The sequence below is a fragment of the Pleurodeles waltl genome, chromosome 4_2 (genome assembly GCF_031143425.1).
Source record: "Pleurodeles waltl isolate 20211129_DDA chromosome 4_2, aPleWal1.hap1.20221129, whole genome shotgun sequence".
In the NCBI taxonomy this organism is placed as follows: Eukaryota; Metazoa; Chordata; class Amphibia; order Caudata; family Salamandridae; genus Pleurodeles; species Pleurodeles waltl.
The window spans coordinates 829,817,361-829,837,623 of record NC_090443.1 but is presented as its reverse complement, the minus strand read 5'-3'; the positions used below and the strand labels follow the sequence as shown (position 1 = coordinate 829,837,623).

The 20,263-nt window shown below is 43.2% G+C and overlaps 1 protein-coding gene across 6 annotated transcripts in view; it reads left to right on the top strand.

Moving 5' to 3' along the window:
• Nucleotides 1-20,263, top strand: part of PATJ (PATJ crumbs cell polarity complex component) — a 1,201,300-nt gene that overhangs the window by 501,825 nt on the left and 679,212 nt on the right. For all 6 annotated transcript variants that reach the window (XM_069232550.1, XM_069232545.1, XM_069232547.1 and 3 more), the window contains one exon: nucleotides 14,349-14,430. In XM_069232550.1, the coding sequence (XP_069088651.1) occupies nucleotides 14,349-14,430 (82 nt within the window). The remainder of the gene's footprint in view (nucleotides 1-14,348; nucleotides 14,431-20,263) is intronic.

Sequence of the window (20,263 nt, the reverse complement as noted above, 5' to 3'; positions counted from 1 at the left end):
GGCTGAAAAACACAGAGGTGGATTCACTGAAATATTTGAAGCCATGTTTGTGTTGTGAAATAAATGTAAAATTAATTAAAATGTATACCTGTACAAACTTTAAAGTTTAAATTGAACTCCTGAAATATTTGTAGTAGGCATGCACATCACTGTTGTGTATGACAATATGGAAAACAACATTACAGATGTTATGCAAGGTGTGTGCTTCATTGTAAAACCATCTTAAGGTGTGCAGAATATGCTGCCTCACCCCAGATGAGGTGCTTGTGCAGATGTAGAAGATGAAACTCAGGCCAGAATTTGAGCTCAGTCACACAGAATTTTAGAGATGCATCCAAGTAAAACATGCTCTTTAAAGGCTTGTCTGCAGATGTGTTGCAGGTATATAGAGCCCTGACAGCAAATATCTTGGACAACCTTGGGAATCTGAGAGGCAAGTAGAATCTGGGATTAGGACCATAGGAGGAGCAGACTGGATTGAGGCTTTGATGTGTTCCATTAAGCTAATGCTATAGGCAAATGAGAGACTGGTCTAATTGAATGTCCTACTTTGGGTGTCTAGAACAAGGGCAAACTGTATAAAATAGGAAGGACACAGCTCAAACTGCCCAATATGTGACTAAGAGGAAGGGTACTACTAGTTTAAATCTGAGGATGCTGGAAATTATGACAACTCTTGAAGGGAGAGTATGTGTTTTGCTGGGCTTTGAGATGTGGCTGACTCTGGTCCAGAATTATGGCATCTGTCAGACTGTAGATGTTTGAGGAAATAGAACTCGATGAATACCAAAAGTTGTGTCTGGCACTGTACCTGATGATAGCCGTAAGGGGAGTGGTTGTGGAAATCCTGTTGCTTTCAAATTGGAAAACTAGCTCAAGGAGATAGACTGCAATATAAATCCACGAAAGGTGGTCTGCTCAGGAGGGATTCCCTTAGAAATTAAAGAAAATATGAGAACCTTGTTGGACACATATTGAAATGAAGTAAATGACTGGCAATTCGGTTGTGGCTAAAAACATTCAGTAGGACATTCATGATGTGAGAGGAGGCAGAAATGTGGGAATGTCCAGCCTTGTATTTCTTTTGATAATTTATTTATAAGGTGGCACGTATGGGGGTAACCATCAATTATCCTTAGAGGTCGACACAAATCTTTGGACTCAAATAGGAGTGATATACCATCTTAACAGTCAACATCAATAAGATCAATTCAATAAACATCACTTTCAATATTGGAGTCAGTAATTTATACGCACCATGACCTATGTGGCCATGAATCTCCACACCAGTTTAATAAAGTTCACACATTTATTGCCCTTTAGATTAACAATGCTAAGATCTCGTAAATCAAATGCACGAACAGATATAAGTACAGAAACAATACAGGCTGACAAAACCTTCAGAATCTTAACCTAGACAGAATATTTATCATTAAACAACCAAGAACCACCATGTAGAATAATGACCATAACAGATTAATGATAGAGACAGAATACATTTAGTTATTCCAAATTAATTGTTTACAATCAATTTATATGAAACAGTCGAATTTAGATTTTGACATCCTTAAATATTGCTCTGATTCGATAAGCATGTTTGGGCTTCATGCAAAAAGGAAAGAAGACAAAATTAATTTGGAAAACATCTGCCTATGGCGCTAACCAAAAATAGCGGTTAGGGTTTCTAGAGAGAGAGGAAAAACAACCTGCAAGAAAGACAAATGCACATTTGGTTATACCTCTCCTAAATGAATCAGCAAGCAGCGATGTCTTCATCAGTGGAGCATCTTCAGTCGTCTTCACTGGCCAATGGTATAATAGGGAACAGTTCAGTAATGTTTGGCCTTAATACATCTGAACTGACAATGGCAGAAGGCTAAAGACATAACACATCATTATACTAGCAGTGTAAAGGAAAATCTGTAGACAACTGAGAACTACAAGGAACTGCCCTTCCATCACCTAGGATTGCTGTATTAAATCCCTAGAAAAGCAACTAGCTAAACTTCAATTGGTCAGTCTATGAGGTGGTTTAGGTCAGAATTAATTAACTTTCTTCCACGTTTCAGAAGTATCTCTTCATTTTCTCCATTAATTATTGTCTCATCTTCTCTCACTGCAGTCACAAGTTTCCACAGTAGAATACAATTGTTGCAGGTTATACATGAGCACTGAAGACTATTGTTCCTGGGTACACATTATCTCATCCCAGGAAGACAGACAAATGTTACAACATTAGAACATAACTTTTCTACAGTGTACAAGCTACACAGCATGCTTAGAGAAACATCTTGCAGCGTTAGCACTTTTAAACATTGCCTCTGGAAAATTACTGAGACATGGGGCCTTTTTAAAACCAATGCTAAAACATGAAGGATAAACATGTAATAATATTTAAACTATTAATTGTTTTAGTACATATTAACATTCATTTATCAGTACATTTAATTATGAATAAACAAGATACATTTTCATTCGACAGTTGTTATTTTCATATATATCAAGTTATTTATGGTGTCCCCTATATCAGCTATACATTTTTATGAATTAATTCACAATTTCAAATAAACCTTTTGATTCATGTTATTTCATACTATATTTAATGCCATAATTGTTGTTAATACGGTTTGCACTCAAACAGAAATTCCAGGCGTATGTTAAACTGGCCACTATTCTGCAGTTACCATATTCCTTCGGGTAATTGCCTAATTTGTTCAGTTTCATCCCAAAGGTCAATTTGGGGATGTATTAAATAAAATAGAATGCCTCCTATCCTAAATGACCTAAGTTTTCATTACTGGAAAATATAACACTTTCATTTCTAAACATTATATTCCAATAATTTCTGATACAATCAGAGTTGGTTTTCAGGCAAAGTAGTTAACTGTCAATGTTTTAGAATTAGTCCTAGATTACACTGTTTATTTCTGAGACATCCTAACACATTCCCATATAATTTTCATAGCTTAGGTTTTCTGAAATTGATTGATGGGTTTGTAATCTTAGAAAACAGAACAGTTTTACTGCCTTAGTTTGTTTTCCCCTTAACATTTCCTGTAAATTTGAATCTATGTAGAATCGCCACATTTCCTGTAGTTCTCCAGGAAGTGAGAAAGCACAGTAACAGTAATGTTAAGGTGACCACCATTACTGGTAAGAACCTCTGGAAATTTATTTGCAATAACATAATGGTGATGAATTCACTTATCCAAAAGTGAAGTTAAAATAAAAAGTACTTTAAATTATTTTTGAATTTGGATTCGGTTCATCCAAGCTAGCAACAGATATATTGAGTCTTAAATTTAGACATTGACACAAAGATTTCTTTATGCATTTTATCAATTCAGTTAATTTGAATCAGCAGATAAACATTTCTACCTTATCTGCAAAACCAATGACAATGTTGACTCCTTTTTAGATTTTTGGGCACGTTCTTAGACTAAGTCTTCATTTCTTGTAAGCCTTGAGCATACCATGGACGGCTTCTCACATGTGACCAGGCGTGGGTACCAGAGGCGGCCCTTCCAGTATGTCAGAGGATCGTCACCCCGCTGCTAATAAGGCAGCATTAAAATAAAATGATAATTCATTATCATTTTATTTTTCTGCTGTCCAGGGACGGGCCACCACCTCTGAGGGAGGCAGGCGGAATAGTGGTGCACTATGAGTGCGCGTGCCAGTTTGGCCTACCGTCTGACGCTGGCTGAACTGACATGCACACTTAGAATTATTCACCCAAGCTGTATTTCACAGCCAGGTGGAGACCAAGTGCAAGCTCCCACTCTCTCCCTGAGCGGCATTTCAGCCTGCTCTGGCCAATCCCTGTGCTTCTCTCATGCTGAACATCAGAGAGGTGTCTGGATTGGGTGGGGAGGGGACCAAAGCAAGTACCAAGACAGCTGGACAATCAGAGGCAAGGTGGCGGGAGTAGCAGAGGTGAGGCAGCCAGGCGGCAGGCCAGTGCAATTTTTTTTTTATTATTATCCCCTGCCACTTCCCCCCCATCCCCTCTTGCGCTGCCCTGTCGGCCCTGCCTGGTGAGTACCATGTTCTCTCGGCCAGGGGAATGAAGATATATTTAACTGAATGAGGTCTAAGTAGGCAGAAACCAGCTTGAGGTTGCTTGTGTTGCTGTCTGGAGGGGTCCTACCTGATTGTCCCAGCCAGACTGTTTACTAGTGGAGCAGGACCAGTGCTGATTTAAGTATGGCTGGGCTCTGTCAAGACTGGCATAAAAAGTGAAGCACAATAGCTTGGATTGCGGAACAAGTGATTGTCAGTGGCTGAGATTAATTCAAGCTTTTCTTTCCATTACCTTGTTCTGTGCTGTCCAAAATGATGGACAGATCCTTAATGTTAAACCATATCAGGGTCTCAAATGACAAAACATCTCAAGCATAGTGGAAATGGGTCCATCTTTATGATCTGAATCGAATCCTTGATTCCCCTCTTGTAGGATTGATAGACCAACAGTAAAGAGCCAGACAACCTACTCCTGTTATAATTTGGAAACCTATTTAGGAAATCTGCCCACCAAGAGCATATGGACCCATGGGGAATACCTCCTTTATATACATCATCTGGTACTAAGAGCCACTCTCTAAGTGCATCGTCATTATGATCTTCAAATTAAAATTACTCAAGGTGTGGCCGAAACAGTAGTGGAGTTATTGTGAATATGTTTTTGACCTACAGTAGATAATTAAAGAACACATTGCTTTATTTTTTTAACACTGTTGTGTCCTTACAAAATAAAAGCGGCCAACTTGTAAAGGAGCAGCGTTACCAAACTCCTAACTCTAGTTTGCAAGAAGCAGCAATGTACCCAAAATACGTTTGTGCCTCAGTAGCCGTCATCAATCAGATGATTGAATCTGTAGGAACAGCTATTAAGGCGTCCCTCATACCTCTCGCACCGGAGGTGAGCATACACTATAATCTTGCAGCAGCATAATACAGCAGGCAGCCCCAACCCCTCACATCCGTTCTGTCCGCAGACATTCACCATTGCCCCTTAACTCCTGCTCACGATGGTCTGTCATTGGGCAGGTCTATCTTTGCAAACATTTCTCCTCAGGTCACAAGGGTGGATTCTGTTTTAATAAAATGGAATTGCATTGCATTTGAAGACAGAGCACTTGTTGGGAGGAGCCATGATATTATTTTGCAGCCATCCCATAGGTGAATGTGAATTCATTCAACAGAGACTTGCTTTTAAAAAATACAATTCAGGAAAAAAATTCTAAATTCCCATGTGTCACATTCCATGGTCTAAAATGTGTAGCACCTTTATCCTGTATGTAGTGTTAAGTGGGAATACTTATTTGACTTTGTGCAAGATAGTAAACTTTAATTAGCATAGGATAATGCATGGCTTTGGTCCATTGGAAATCAATTGTCACTAAAATAATGATATACAAAATACGAATACCCAGAATCGTCCCCCAAAGAACAAATCTTATTGTAATTTTCACTTAAGCAAGCTGAGCTCGAAGTCCAAATGAAATAACTAATTGGAAAGACTCTAAGGCCCTGGTTGAGTCAGGCCGTGCCGTATCCCTGGGCGAGATACCCTCCACCTGATAACACCTGGCTTGCTGTTCCTTCATCTATGGTTTTCTAGTGAGGGAACACAGTGTCTGATTTTACCAGTCGGAAAATCTAGCTGTTAAAATATTAGGCAGTGCCTGTGGGCAAAAGGGGGAGGAGCAGGTGAGGCTCCCTCCTGTCAGGCAGTATCTCTTCTGTTCCCCCAGCTCCTTGGCATTCTGCCTTCCTAGGCCCTCGGCCCGCTTCGCTCCAAGCATGTGGTAAATGGGAACGTTAATACCCACAGAATTGGGAAAATTATGGTACTGGTGATGTATTCCTGAACAGGGACGGCTCCTTCACAGTGGCGAAGGAGCATCACCACCCTGGCTAAGCCAGGAAATGAAAGATAAAATGATATTTAATTATTATTTTATCTTTCATCTGCTGGCTGAGACAGCAGTGTGTTCAGGATGGGGCGGGGCTGGGCTTTGGAAGGTGGAAGGGAGGAGGAGGGGAGAGTGCACTAAGTGTGCATGTGTGTTTGGCCGGCCGTCTCATGCCGGCCAAACACACATGCATACTTAAGTTTCTCCAGCCTGGCTGTATGTACAGGTAGGCTGGAGAAACAGCAGAGACCCCAGGCTTGTGTCTGAGCGACACTCTGAGGCATTAAGACCAATCCTGACGCTGCTTACATGCTATGTTTAGCATGTAATCAGCACCAGGAATGCTGGAGAGCCTGTGCTGGTGTCTCAGCGAATGCTGGGACATCACAAGAAGACCAGAGGAACAACGCAGCAGAAGACGACGGCGGAGAGGACAAGAAAAATTTAAGGTTTTCCTTTTTTTTTTTATTATTATTATATTTTTTCAAATGTTCCCCCCCTGTTCTCTTCCCCCAACCCTCTCTCCTCCCACCCCTCCCCTTGAGATTTGCGGGTGCAAAGTATACACCCCATCAGCACCATCCAAAATCATAATGGGATTCTGGAGGGGCAGGTTGGTGTGGGCTCTTGCACTAGACCTATGCTAAAATACTTTATATTTTAATGTTAGTTTTGGACTAGTGAACTGATCACCGTGGTGTTAATACAAATGCAAAAGTTGGTAAGAGAGCAGCAAACAAAATGGACATTATTTCCGTCCGCAGCCTGTAAACTTTGCTTCACAACTAAAGTTTAATGAGAGTGTGAAGTGCTGTGTCATTTATTTAGAAAAGCATGCATGTTTAGAGTTATACCTGGCACCGTGTGGTAGATGATTTAAGCAGAAGGAATGTAATGTAAAAGGATTTGTTAAGTGGGGACTAATAAACCGTGAGGGTCTCTAGGTGCTGAGTGGTTGTGGAAGGCCCATGGATCAGTCAGAGGCAGGTCTTTAGTTTCTTGCAGAATATTGTGAGCGTGCGGCTGTTCAGATGTCCTGGGGGAGGGTGTTCCAGGTCTTTGCTGCTGGATAGGGGAATGAGCGGCCTCCTGCCCTGCTTCTGCGAATGTGGGGAATGTGTGCGAGTGACTGCGCGGTAGAGTGGAGGTTTCGGGCTCGCTGGTGGAAGCGCAGGCAGCGGTTGAGCTGCGCGGGTCCCTTCAGATGCGGCACCTTGTAGGCGAGGGTGGATATCTTGCAATAGCAGTGTTTCTGGATTGGGAGACAGTGGCGTTTCCGGAGGTGAGGCATGATGTTGCTGCGGCGCTGTAGGTTGAGAACCAGTCTGTATTAAAATTGGTGCTGAGCTTTTGCAAAATTAGTATATGCTCATTTGTTAGACACAAACACTCAAAATGCTATACAACGAGAGGAACTTAGATTCAACAAAGGACATGAAAATACTAATGGGCTGACACGCAAAGATACTTAGTATTAAAAACGTGTTCAATTATCGCATATAAGAAGGATAAATGAAAAATAGCAGTGTGGGGCTATGGTGTTTCACCCATAATTCTAAATTTTACCGCACTTGCCACATACTCTAATGTATCCTGGACAATTTGCTGATGTTAGGTAAATGACATCTGTACTTCCAGATCAGACAGATCGAATGTTACAGAACAGCGTCCACCGCCTGTGGCGCAGCTCAGGGCCAGGCACTTTCCGAAGGTAAATTGGTCAGCTTTCTGGTGTACCAGGGGAACGGCTTTCATCTACAGTATGAGAATGAACTGCACATATTTAAATGCGATTCGGAATTCGAATAGGGTGGAAATATTGATCGCGCCTTTGGCCTGAAAATGTTTTTCTTCATTATTCATGGAAATTAATGCGACTGCACAGACGCTCTTCTTAAGACTGCAGGTATTTGAAGAGAGGGTAAAAAAATCAGACTTTTTCCTTTTCTACTTAAGGTCTGAGGTTTCAGGTATTACAGTGCCTCCCAGTGAGGCAGTGAGGTTTTACACCTGCTGTTCTGCGAGGCTGTTTCCTAACGCAAATACATACTTCTAGAGGCGTCAATGTGGACACAGAGTAAAACTGATTCATGCCTGGGATACACAAGTTTAAACAGGGCACAGCAACCGTTTATTACAGTAAGCCTGCGCATGTGAAGTTGTTTATGCTGAGTGCAGCATTTTAAGGTTTTTACTAACTCTTTTACTCTGGGACTTAGAAAGGACAGTGTTTGAAAGTTGGAAGGTATCCGAGCATCCCACAGTTGTTTCACGTCCTCGATCTACGAGTCATGAAAGAACATCTCCAGCACCTCTGCGCTAAGCCCCGTGTAGATGATGTGGAGGTGTCTTTTACATGAAATACGGTAACTAGTAGGACGGCCTGCACGGGCGCAGTTTGCTCCAGCATCTCTCTGACCACCTTGTCAGTTTGTTTCTTCCTTTAAATGGCCTTTTAGCCAACGGTAAGCTGGCACTAGGGCATGTTTTTCTTTCATCGTGCTATGCTTATTTACTTTGGGACGAATAGGCTGGTGTTCTGTATGCTTTAATGTGAAATAGATGGTTGTAGCTCTGTGCTACGGTTTTAATATCTAACTGACTATACTTTTATTGCTATACTGTTTCTGCTGCAGTGCCTCAGATGGCGCAAGTTATGTTTGCCCCATACTGAACACTCTAAATGGAGAATTCTTTTTTTCAAATAAAACAGCATAGAAAATCTATGTATATAGAACATTCGAAACAAATATAACATTGTGATGCATCAGTCTTCAGTACACAATGCTTAAAGTAATGAAGTCAGAAAAACAGGCAAGCAAGACCAGTAGCATAGCAACCATTAGTACAGCAGATGCAGGGTCCTGAGAGGCCCATCACTCCAATAATTGTGGGGTCTTGTACTGCTCAGCTTTAAGGCTGAGGCATTCAGTTTACTTTCTTGCATTGGAGCACATGGCAACCTTGCTGTGCCACTAAACTGCACCAATTAAAAGGGGCACATGAGTACCATATAAATGCCACCTATGTGCACTGACTTCAGTTCCCTTCTTTCCAGACCTTCAGACGCAGATCCAAAGCTGGTACTGCTTTTGTATATGCCAAGATTTTTCTAATTTATTTTTGAAAATTTATCAGAGTGCAAGGGAAATGTCCCCTGCTAAAACAATAGGCTTTAAACCTTGCAGGAACAGTTGCAAACAGATGTCTGACCGATCCTACTTGCTTGCCTTTGGTGTTTGGAGCCAAAGGTCATATGGGATTCTAAAGCGAAGCTCTACATCGCAGGCATTGCAATACTCCACTCCATGACCCATCAAAGTTGAAAGGAAGGTCCTAGTCTTGCTCTTAAATTTGTCCCATGGCAGATATCATGGTCGAAGTCCTTGTCTGAGTCAAAGAAGGAACACATGAAATCCAAGCAGGAATCAGCCCTGTCCCACCATTGTCTGTCTCCAGAGAAGGTATAAGGGTGTTAACATGGCACTCGGTCTTGCTCCCAAACTCCTTAGGAGCTGATTCTGAGTCTGGCCCTGACCCCCCCCCTCCCGACTTTCCAGGTCTGTAAGTGTCATTGAAGCAATTCAAGGGCTTTAGGAAGGCAATGCTCCACATTTCTTTAATGCTTTCTGCTCCCTCTGGCACGACGTTTGGGCCCCAAGGAGCCCCACTGACCTATAGTCTCGTTCTCCCTTGGCATAGTCTGTGACTCTCAAAGCTGCCTCAGTTTCTACACTGGCTTAGGTGCAGAGTTAAGCCCCAGCTCCACATGGCGCCGGAAGATGGTCCACACCCTATAATAGCCTCTCACTCTGAGCTGAACTCATCTTGGTTTTGGCCAAAGCCCTGCCCGAACCCACCGGACAACAGCCCTTTGGCAAATATTCTGATTGCGACATACTTCCTTTATAGCAAAGCCACACATGTACACTACATCAACTTTTTTGGCTCGGGCTTGGATCAAACACTAGCTTACTTTGAACATAGCAACAAATTTGCCCCAGAATATGATGGACAGTTGGAATGAGGAATTACAGGATGTCAGTGGCTTGAACACCTTCCCAGGCACTGGATTTGTCTCGCCTCATGTCCTACCAATTAGGAGGGCATATCTTTTGCTGTTTGATTAGAAAGACGGCAGAGGTCCTTGACCTGCAGCTCCCCAATATGGAGGTCAAAACCAATTTTCTAACGAAGATCTTTCAGCATTGCGATGCTCCTACCAAACTCCTCCTGCCATTTAATGAGCCCATGACAGATACAGTTGTCAACTGACCGGATGCTTGTTTCCACACACCAGCTCCAGGTGACCTTGAATTTCTCATGCAGCGCCCAACCAGAGTACTAGGCAGTACAAGCATCCACCAGTAAAGTGAACCCTAACATCTTCCCTATGACTTGACCTGACCGCAAATCGAAACCATTTTATTACTATTCCGCTGCGCCTTCCACCCTCACCCAGATGGCTGACAGAGGACCAAATGTCAATTTTGCTGCAGTAACTGCATATTCACTTGGCCAAAGGTCCTTTGAGAGGGTTCTTGCCTCTGAAGCAGGAACTGGGTGCTACTCCTGTTCCTTCCTTGTGCCGAAGAAGGGCTTAGGCCTTTTCCCATTTTAGATGTTCACCCTCTCAATGCCTTCCTGTGAAAAGAAAATTGTGATAGAGACTTCTAACTACAGATTCCTCAACCTGTCTTTGGTGTCGGACCATGATCCTGGAGCCTGCTTTGACTGTTGGTCAATGCACCTGAAAGGGATCTGGGAGCTTCTAGCAGTCTGGCCTAAGGAGAGCCCCATGTTGTTCCCGATGTCAAAGGAGATCTTAAGCCAAGTTGTGGAGTTAGTATTGTGCTTGATCACTTTCAAAGTCAAAGATGTCATCATCAAAGTTGGGCATGGCTAAGAAGCATAAAAAGAAGCAGTTGAAGCGTTTTTCGTCTTCCTCCTTTCTGCCTTATGCTTCTAGGTGCCCCGCTCTCTCACTCCTCCTGCAGAGCTAGAGGCTGTGTCCATGCCTTACGGAATTTCCTGGAGCCAGAGGGACCTCTGACCAACTTCAGAAGTTCTGTGTCGCCATGCAATCCATCTGTGGGCCACCAAGTCGCTCTTGCGTGTCTTAGGGCCCTATGGAGCCAAGAGGTGCCCCAGTTGGGATACCACTGGTGGGCCTGCCCCCAACACTAACTGGGCCCACTGGATCTGCCTCTGAAACGGACCTCGAAGCCAAGACCCACACCGAAGCAAGCCTTTCCACTGTCAGTGGCACCACCCGACGACGCAGAACCCTTTGTCGTGTCTGACTCCGTGACATCGACGCAGGCTGTACCTCAGCTATCTGGTTCAGACATGCGGCCTTTGTTGACAAACCTGGTGCAACTTGGACATTGCGGCTGGTGATGATGACAGCTATGTTCCCTGACCCAACCAATGATATGGGCCTGTCCTACCATGAGGACATCTGGTATGAGAAGCTGTGAGATGACAGCAGACTCGGCATGTCTCTATATTCTGGCCTGTTCTCGCCTCCGGGACCTGCTGCAAAGGAAAGTGCATCCTTCGCCATGGTGGTGCAGAGGGAAGTTGGACGTTCTCAACCTCCAGCTTCCCTCCGTCACAGTTAAGACCAACATATTGATGAAGGTGCTTCAACTGGGCCTCTGAGCCTTTCACCTGCTAAGCCCCTACTCCCATTTAATTAAGTCCTCATGGACATTTCCATGGGTACATGATTCCAGTCCTCTATAGGTGTACCTGTGCAGATAGTGATTGTTCATCGCCACTGCTCTGCACCGGGACCCAGCTCTCCTCACCAGCAACACTCCCCGAGAGCCTGATGGTGCAGGCCTCGCCTACCGAAGTCAGCCATAGTGAGTTCTCTATAATTCCTCAGGATAGGGAATCCAAGAGGCTAGACGCCTTCTGACCTTCCTTTCTGCAAGCCTAGCTTTGCCATCGGCGAACAGCCCCTGGGCTGGTATTCCAACACCTTGTGAGACTCAGTAGTGCAAGTGCTGCTCATGGTCCAAAGGGAGGCCATACTGAACCAAGCCATACTTGATGGCCAAGATGCAGCAGAGTTCTCCATCTGGTATGGATTGTACACCACTGACTCAGTGGGCAGGGCTTTCTCATCCACAGTGGCACTTCTCTGCCATGCCTCGTTAAAGTCAGCTGGCTTCTTAGGGGGCATCCAGTTGGTACTGATGGGCATGCCCTTTAAGGGCTCTCGCCTGTTGGGTGACATGGCCAATACAGCACTCGAGCGCTTCAAGCATGCACTCATCGGAGCGAAGGGTCCAGAACATTCAGGCTGTGATTCCCGAGTCCTGGATATCAGTGAGACGGACTCTGAGGCTGCTGGGTCTGATGGCCTCCTGCATCCTGCTGGTGAAGTACGACAGGTGGCACATGTGGGCTCTGCAGTTAGAACTGAAGAAGACACAGTCGTGTCGGCACCAGGTGAATCTCTGCAACTTGGTCTGGATTTCAGAGGTGACTGCAAAAGATTTGTCTGGTGGTCGATGGACTGTAGTTACGTCAGTGGCGGATCCCCCCTCCATTGCCAACCCAAAGTCGACAGTGGTGACTAATGCATCATATGTCAGGCTGCTACGTGGGTGTTACTCCTCACGTTCACATAATAATACTGCCTGGACAGTCAAGTCTGTCGAGATGGGCATTTTGTCAATTTGGTACTCGAGGACTTTTTGGTTTTTGGCAGACCCACCTCCAATATTGCTTTGGTGTCTATTCTAAGGTGAGGCATCTGTGGTTAAAAGTCTGTATCAGAAGTACAAATTATTTACGTTCTGTTATGCTTTTTCTGTAAGAGATCCCATCTAATTGCCAATTCCTCACTGATACTCCCATCCTCCCTGTTCTGCAAACTGGGGTGTTAGAAATTGCGTTGTTGGTTGTCTGGGTTGTAAACCTTAGTCTAACAGCAACTACAATCCAAGTCAGGGTATGTGTCAGGCAAACCCTAAATTAAGCTTTGCTCTCTCTCTGGCAGCTTGGCGTAGAGCAGTCAGGCTTAATTTAGAGGCAATGTGTAAAGTGTTTCTGCAACACTTCAAACAGTCCAACAGTAAACACATCACAATTAATAAAAATAGAGTAAGACCAAAACAACAGAAATCCAGTAAGTAGTACTTTAGTAATGAATTCATTTTTAAAGATTACCTGTAAAATGACGCTTAGAAGTAATGAGCTCCAATCAGGGGTATATGGTTTTGCCGGGCAGGGACAAAGACAAAAGTTCAAATAAAAATTTGCATGGGGAAATTGTGATGTGGGACCTCCTCCTTTGTCTCGCCCCCTACCTGACAAATGACGGCAAACCGCTCCGGGAAGTAGCCGAGTTCCCTTAACCTTGTTTGTGGAAAGTTTTTGTGAAGATTTGTCACTCTGTACCAGAGTTATTTGCAAACCAAAAAAATCAATTTCCTGTGGAAACCTAATCCTAGCTATAATTATACAGGAGCAATTGCAACTGGGTAAGATATATATGATGTATATATCTGTGTATATATGATTGTATGCATGTTTATGGGTAGATACGTGTAGATGAAAAAAAAAAACTTCCTATATTACCCATCCTGATTGGCACCTACCTTGCATACACTCCCATTCGTCTGGCCCAAATCTCGTTCTTTCTCCAGTAGTTTTCTCACCTGAAGCCTTTCAAACGTCTGTGGATTGTCATAACTAGTTTCAAACCTCTCCCAATCTGTCTACTAATTCAAATAAGAAGTGCACGTCACCATTTCCCACTAATGTTATTTTTTACCTCTTTTAATCAGCTTCTGTCGTAAAGCTGGTGTAAAATTGTGAGATCTAGAGAGCACAGACACAGCCCAAGTAACACACAATGAAGAAGCAGCAAAAAACGAATAATTTATTACCAAACCACCTCTGTCCCGGAGTCCCGAAGTTACTCGTTGCAAAGCTCTTCAGCGCCTCATCAGGGGCAATAAGCACTATATAAATGCAATTATGCTACAATATTAAAATTATCGCCTTTAGAAATGTTTACAGTAACATAGCAGCTGCAGTATTGACCAGTGCCCCCTTATCCCAAATGCCATTTTTAATCATTTGGTTCGTAATTATCTTCAGAGGGGGCTTTTGCAATTATTATTATTAGTGGTAGTAGTAGTAGTCATTTCAAAATTATGGTTTGTTTCTGCTATTTTGTGTGGTCTGGTTAATTGTACTGCGTCATTTTCTGATTAACTGAATTATGGTTTTATAACTGTACTCGTGACTGCTTTTCTCCTAAACTAAAATGTATTAACACTCTCGCGTACCTTCTTCCATTAGTTCTCAGTTTCAGTGTTTTTTTGAGGCAGCGATATTTATCCGTTCTATAACTGGTTAATTTAATCATTACTATCTTTTGTCTGTTATGCTTGTTTAAATGTTCAGGCGCCAGCTGAAAGTTTGCTGTTCTCTGTAACCCCATCGCAAACAGAGCTCCTCCCCACTGCAGAAAATAAACGGAATGCAGGTTAGCGCACATGTTTTTTCCTTCGAGATTATCGTAATTTAATGTATATGCATTAAATGTTTTGCTGTTTTTTCCACAAAGTGCAAAGGTTTCAGAAACCTAAATTTCACAGGGTTGATGTTTTACCTGTGATTTTTTTTTCTTCCAGAAATTAATGGGAATAACATCATTCGAACGAATTAAGGATTTCATCCCATAGGAGGTGCAGACTTAGGCAGTCATTCTGACCGCGGCGGTCGCCGCCTGCCATGCGGTCACCGCCGAATGACCGCCCCGCGGTCAAAAGACCGCGGCGGCCATTCCAACTTTCCCGCTGGGCCGGCGGGCGCCCTCCAAAAGAGCGCCTGCCGGCCCAGCGGGAAAGCCCCTGCAACAATGAAGCCGGCTCCGAATAGAGCCGGCGGAGTTGCAGGGGTGCGACGGGTGCAGTGGCACCCGTCGCGATTTTCACTGTCTGCTAAGCAGACAGTGAAAATCTTTGTGGGGCCCTGTTAGGGGGCCCCTGCACTGCCCATGCCAGTGGCATGGGCAGTGCAGGGGCCCCCAGGGGCCCCACAACACCCGTTCCCGCCAGCCTGGTTCTGGCGGTGAAAACCGCCAGAAACAGGCTGGCAGGAAGGGGGTCGGAATCCCCATGGCGGCGCGGAGGATTCCCTGGGCCAGGGGAAAACCGGCGGTTTCCCGCCGGTTCCACTTTTCTAACCGCGGCTTTACCGCCGCGATCAGAATAGCCCAGGAAGCACCGCCAGCCTGTTGGCGGTGCTGGAATGAGGGCCTTAGTCTCGTTCTTTTCCTCCCGCTAATTACTCTTTATACCTAACAATACATTTAAGAGATGACAGACCCAAACCACACTGCTGAGTTTACCATTGCTCTTTTTAGGGTCCAGCCTGTGTCGCATGCGCTCGCGCATGCGTATCGCAGCGAGATGCTTTAGGTATTAGAAAAGGGCTCGGAGCCCTGTCGACGTCACGTCAGTGTTTTTCATTGGTTCGTGGGCTTGCCTATTAAAATCTGCTTGCTTTCATTAGTTGAAGGCATGCATACGTCATGCCTTTTCCGGTGGCTAGCCCTCCTCGAGCGCATCGACCAAGTACAGAAAACATGCGAGGCTATTTGTCATGCAAATTGCATCAAAATAAACATGCAATATAAAAACATGGAAAAATTGTACATCAGTTCTCTAAAGCCATCTCACAGTTCCGGTGACATTGGCCTTGTGGTATAGTTTTGTTCTCAGAACTCCTTTATAACGTTACTGGACTATAATGCACAGTAAACAATTAATTATCCTATACGTATGGAACATGTTAGTATAGGCTAATGGCACTGCATACAAGTTCTTATTATTTGATCTCACAACACTAATGGGGTGGGGAAGCCCATGTTTTTGAAACTGGTCATTGAGTTACGTGAAGGATTTGCACTTAAAATACATGGGATTTTGCAGTCCCTATAAATGCACATCTCTAATTTCTTTATCAATGAAGTCTAGTGACGCGTTTAGTCATCAACTGTGATAAGTTATTGCAATCAAGTTCTAACGTCACAATGCCTGCTACCAAAGCCAGCAGCCAAGGTAAAAGGCAGGTCCGGTCATGGAGCAGCTGTTTAAAGCAATGAAAACAAAACACTGCTTTAATTTCTTCTGGTCTATTTTTCTAGCTTACAGTGACAAGCAGAAAGAACAGGAATATTGTTTGTATCCCTTTGATATTAAAGAAAAGTTGGAATCTTTGTTTCTACGCATTCTGGGTTATTGCAGCATTTTTTTTAAAACTGACTTCTATTGAACTGCTTCTAATATCTTTTTGCAACAAACATGAAACTGGTTTTTGATGTGCTTAATTTTGCACTGGAGGGTATATTGTTATTCTTTGTGTTTGCAAACATGCTCACTCTTCCTGAAAGAGCTACTCACCAAGGTTTTAAGTGGTTTGTGGGAATGGTGATGGCATGACCATGTATTATATGGGATACATGATAAGGATATTGCAAGTCACCTTGGAGTTCCGTAGGCGTATATAAAAAAAAAAAAGCCATCCTTCGGCCTTGTTGCTGCATATGGTTATGGAACTCCTCAGTGACTTGTAGAATTCTTATAATGTACAGCAGGGGTTACTTTAGTCCTTATTTATTACCATAGACCTTCTTTGGAGAAGGCTCAGCCTACATATTTTACTGTCTTTTTCTATGTGCATGTAACATTCTTGTTTAGGAGTAGCAGCCACATCTGTTTGGTCGATGAAAAAAATTGTTAGTCCTACTGGCAAAAGAGAAACCCCTCAACACCCCAATCTGTAATTCAGTGTGTCAAGTGTGGCTTGAATCTTGCAGTTAATTGTCACCTTAATTCAGAGCCAATCAAGATTGGTACTTTTGATGTCTAACTTTGACTAACCAAGTTCCATTGTTTTCAAACCCTGTAACTGCCTAATGAGTTGACTAGGAAGACCCTTATGATATGCCTTACCGTAACCCTGCCAACAACAGATCTTAATATTTACAGAAAGACTTCAATGGGCAGCTGATTCTTGTTGCCCTTCAACCTAGTGACAGGTGCATATAAAAGAGATAGCATTATGTATACTTACAGTTGGTGAAAGATGGAATTTATGCATTCTAATTGATAAGTTAATTTATAATGTTAGATTTGACAAGCAGTCATTGTAGAACCATTTTGCTAAGTCTGCTTTTTAGTGCGTGGTACGCTAGATGTAAGGGATAAGAAATATGAATGCTTCATCTCTACATATTTACATCCAGATCATTAGATCACGCAACCACTTACAAAAGGTGGAGGAAGGGACGGCTTACAAAAACACAGGGATTTTAATTAATCTTCCCCTGTAAAGCCTGCCTTGTGTAAACCATGGGGAGGTGGCAACTCAGCATATCAAATGCTGGCAGCTGCAGTTAGAATTATTAGGGATGACACTTAACAATTAGAGAATGAGATTGCATTCTTTTGCAGGCAAATCTTTTAAATTACAATGAGAGTCCCAGATCTCGTGATTAACCAGAAAGACAACTTAGATACTATTGCTGATATTAAGCCAGTAGTAAACTTGATCCTAACAAAAGGTATAATTCACGAAGCTTTGGGGCTGTAATCCACAGAGTAATAACTGAATAGCAGGCCTGCAGGGGGGTGTGGCAGTAGACAGTCGGTGTGCTTCTTGGAAAAAATCTTTCCTGACCTGAAATTGCATTTTAAACATCTGAGGTAGATAAAGTGCTTTGTGTCCCTTCCTGGCAGAAAGTGCAATTTTCTTCTTCTACAGACATGACTCAGTTTTAGCCCTCGTAGATTGCAGAATAAATTCCATAGCAGCTCTCGCTATGGAACAGTTGGACGTATGTTGGTATTGGCACCAGAGGCACGAACTTCAACTTCAAGTGAAGTCTTTAGAGGCTAAATAGCTTGCTTCATAATCAACTTTGTAAAAGTCATTAGGGCTGCAGGGACCTATGAACCAAAGGAGGTCTAAGTCAACACACACTCGAGTGGGAGGTGAATCCCCAAGTATTTCAACAGTACTTTAAAAAATGGGGGATGCTCACTGGCGATCTTTTTGACACTGCAAAAAATACCAAAATGCCCAAACTGTGCATCCAGGTGCCCCCCTTCACAGTTCATTGTCAATGCTCTGTGGATGAATTGGAAAGAGATATTTGTCTCCCTCCACTACTTCTTATTCTGTATGTAATGAGGAAAATGAAACGAACCTCCTATGAGACTCATTCCAGTTGCTCCAACATTGACGAGACATGATACTCAGTGCTATTGTATAGCGTGTTGAGCCAGAGGCCCTTCATTACTTTATAGAGCTTGTATGTATGTATTCATGTGGTGTTTCTGTATCACAAACGTAGCCAAAATGCAGAGGAGTCCTGTGCATGGTCAAAGACAAGCGTAAAGTAAACGAGTGGTAGGAGAGGTAGCTACTTCATGTATTGTAATGCATTGTGATGTAGTATTCTCTAAAGAGGTGCATCTTTAACTCTTTCCTAAATTGGAGCAGTGTTGGGGCAGTCTGATGAATACAGGGATGTTGTTCCAAATCTTGGAAGCAATGGAAAAGGCAGTCTGCACACTGTTGATGTCCTACTTGTGAGTGTGCTGAGGACCACTACAAATGGTGAGCTTGTCCGCAAGATAGGTGAGGGTACTGGTTATGATGGCTTTGTAAATGATACAGCTGGTTTTGAAGATGATGCAAGCCCGCAAGAGGAGCCAGTGAAATTCAATCAAGATAAGAGGGATGTGATCATTTTTTATCAGGCCCTGGATGAGACCTGATATGCCATGTAAGACTGCCTTTGTGGAATCAGAGAAGCTGTGAGAGCTTTTGTTAATTACTAAGGGCTTCATCCCCGTCTATTGTTATTTTGCATACCATGTCACCTCAGTTTGGACCCAGCCATATGCCAAATGGCCTGTGGCATAGTGTTTCAAAACCCAGGTCTGGGCATACAGTTCCACTTAGGAAGTTTCACTTACGTATATAAAATCGTGAGGCAGGTATGACCGGGCATGGATCCTATGCACACTGTGCCACTAGAATTAAGCTCTACCTGACTGGCATGCCCTACCAAGAGCAAAGTTGGTCTTGGGTTGCTTTTATTCGGGTTCAGGGAGGACCTGGCCAGGCAGTTTGGCCTGTACTGTTCCTATTGGCATAGGATCAATACTGATTTGTGTATAGCTGGATTCAAACGTAGGTGGCATGATGGGCAAAGTAATGATAGAATGTGATACGGCCCGGAGTAATTACCAGTGGCTGAGATTAATTCAAGCATTTCATACTGTTTTGTATACTTCCGTTATCTGTGAGCAGAGCGCTAAGCGACTATATGCTTGGTCATTTGCTCTTACAGCTGCCCTGCACTCAAACAATTGTAGTTCTCTTGGCTGTCTTTTAGTTAACATTGGTGTCTTGAACGTTTTTGTATCGCAAAAATATGTAAGCTGTGGCAGCTATTAGGCGTCTTGTGGGTACAGAACCTCGCCTAAACATTGGTAATTTATTGGTCCTTGGTTCGGTGCATTGTACTTTAGATACATAGACTTACCCTGAGCACCCTCTCAACATTTAAGCATTGGACTGCTCTTCCACATATACCCAGGAAGTCTAGAACTAAGTACCGTGTAAGTTTGGGGACAGCTAGGGACCTTGAGCTTTCTGTGTAACGGAGAGAGCAGATGCTCCTGTAAATACCACCTTAGGGGACCCTGGCCTGTTACAATGAAAAATGCTTTAAAAAAACATATCTGATTGGTGGACGCAAAACTTTCGTCATTTTGCTAGATTGGCCATTTCAGTATCCTCTGAGCCCAGGCAGGGCTATTCAAGCTATATTAATGACTGTTTTTGAAAAAGTGTTGTTGCGACCGCCGTTGGGGACTATGACAGTTCCTACAATATTCACAGATTCTGTGTTACATAAAGAAAGTTTTGGGGAATATAAACAGGCTGGAAGGTGTCCTTTTACCCAAGAAAGGATGACAGGGAGTCACAGGAGTTCTGACTCCGTCCTAAAAGTTAAATAAAAAATAGACATATTTTGCTTGGCCGGGTCTGAAGCCCGCGCAAGGTGCTTTTACTGCAGCCAGCAGCTAAAGTAAATTGCACAAAGCCCTAAAAAAATGTTCCAGTAAAAAAAAAAAAACATTGTTGTGTAACAAAACACTTCTTTACATTGCCCTTCGTTGCATCCAGTTCTCTTCTTGCAGTAGTACAGCGTATTTTCTCTCTGTAATTTATAAACCCGGATTTACTTATTTTCATGATGCAGACATAGGAAATTAGCCATTCCTATCAGTAATCAG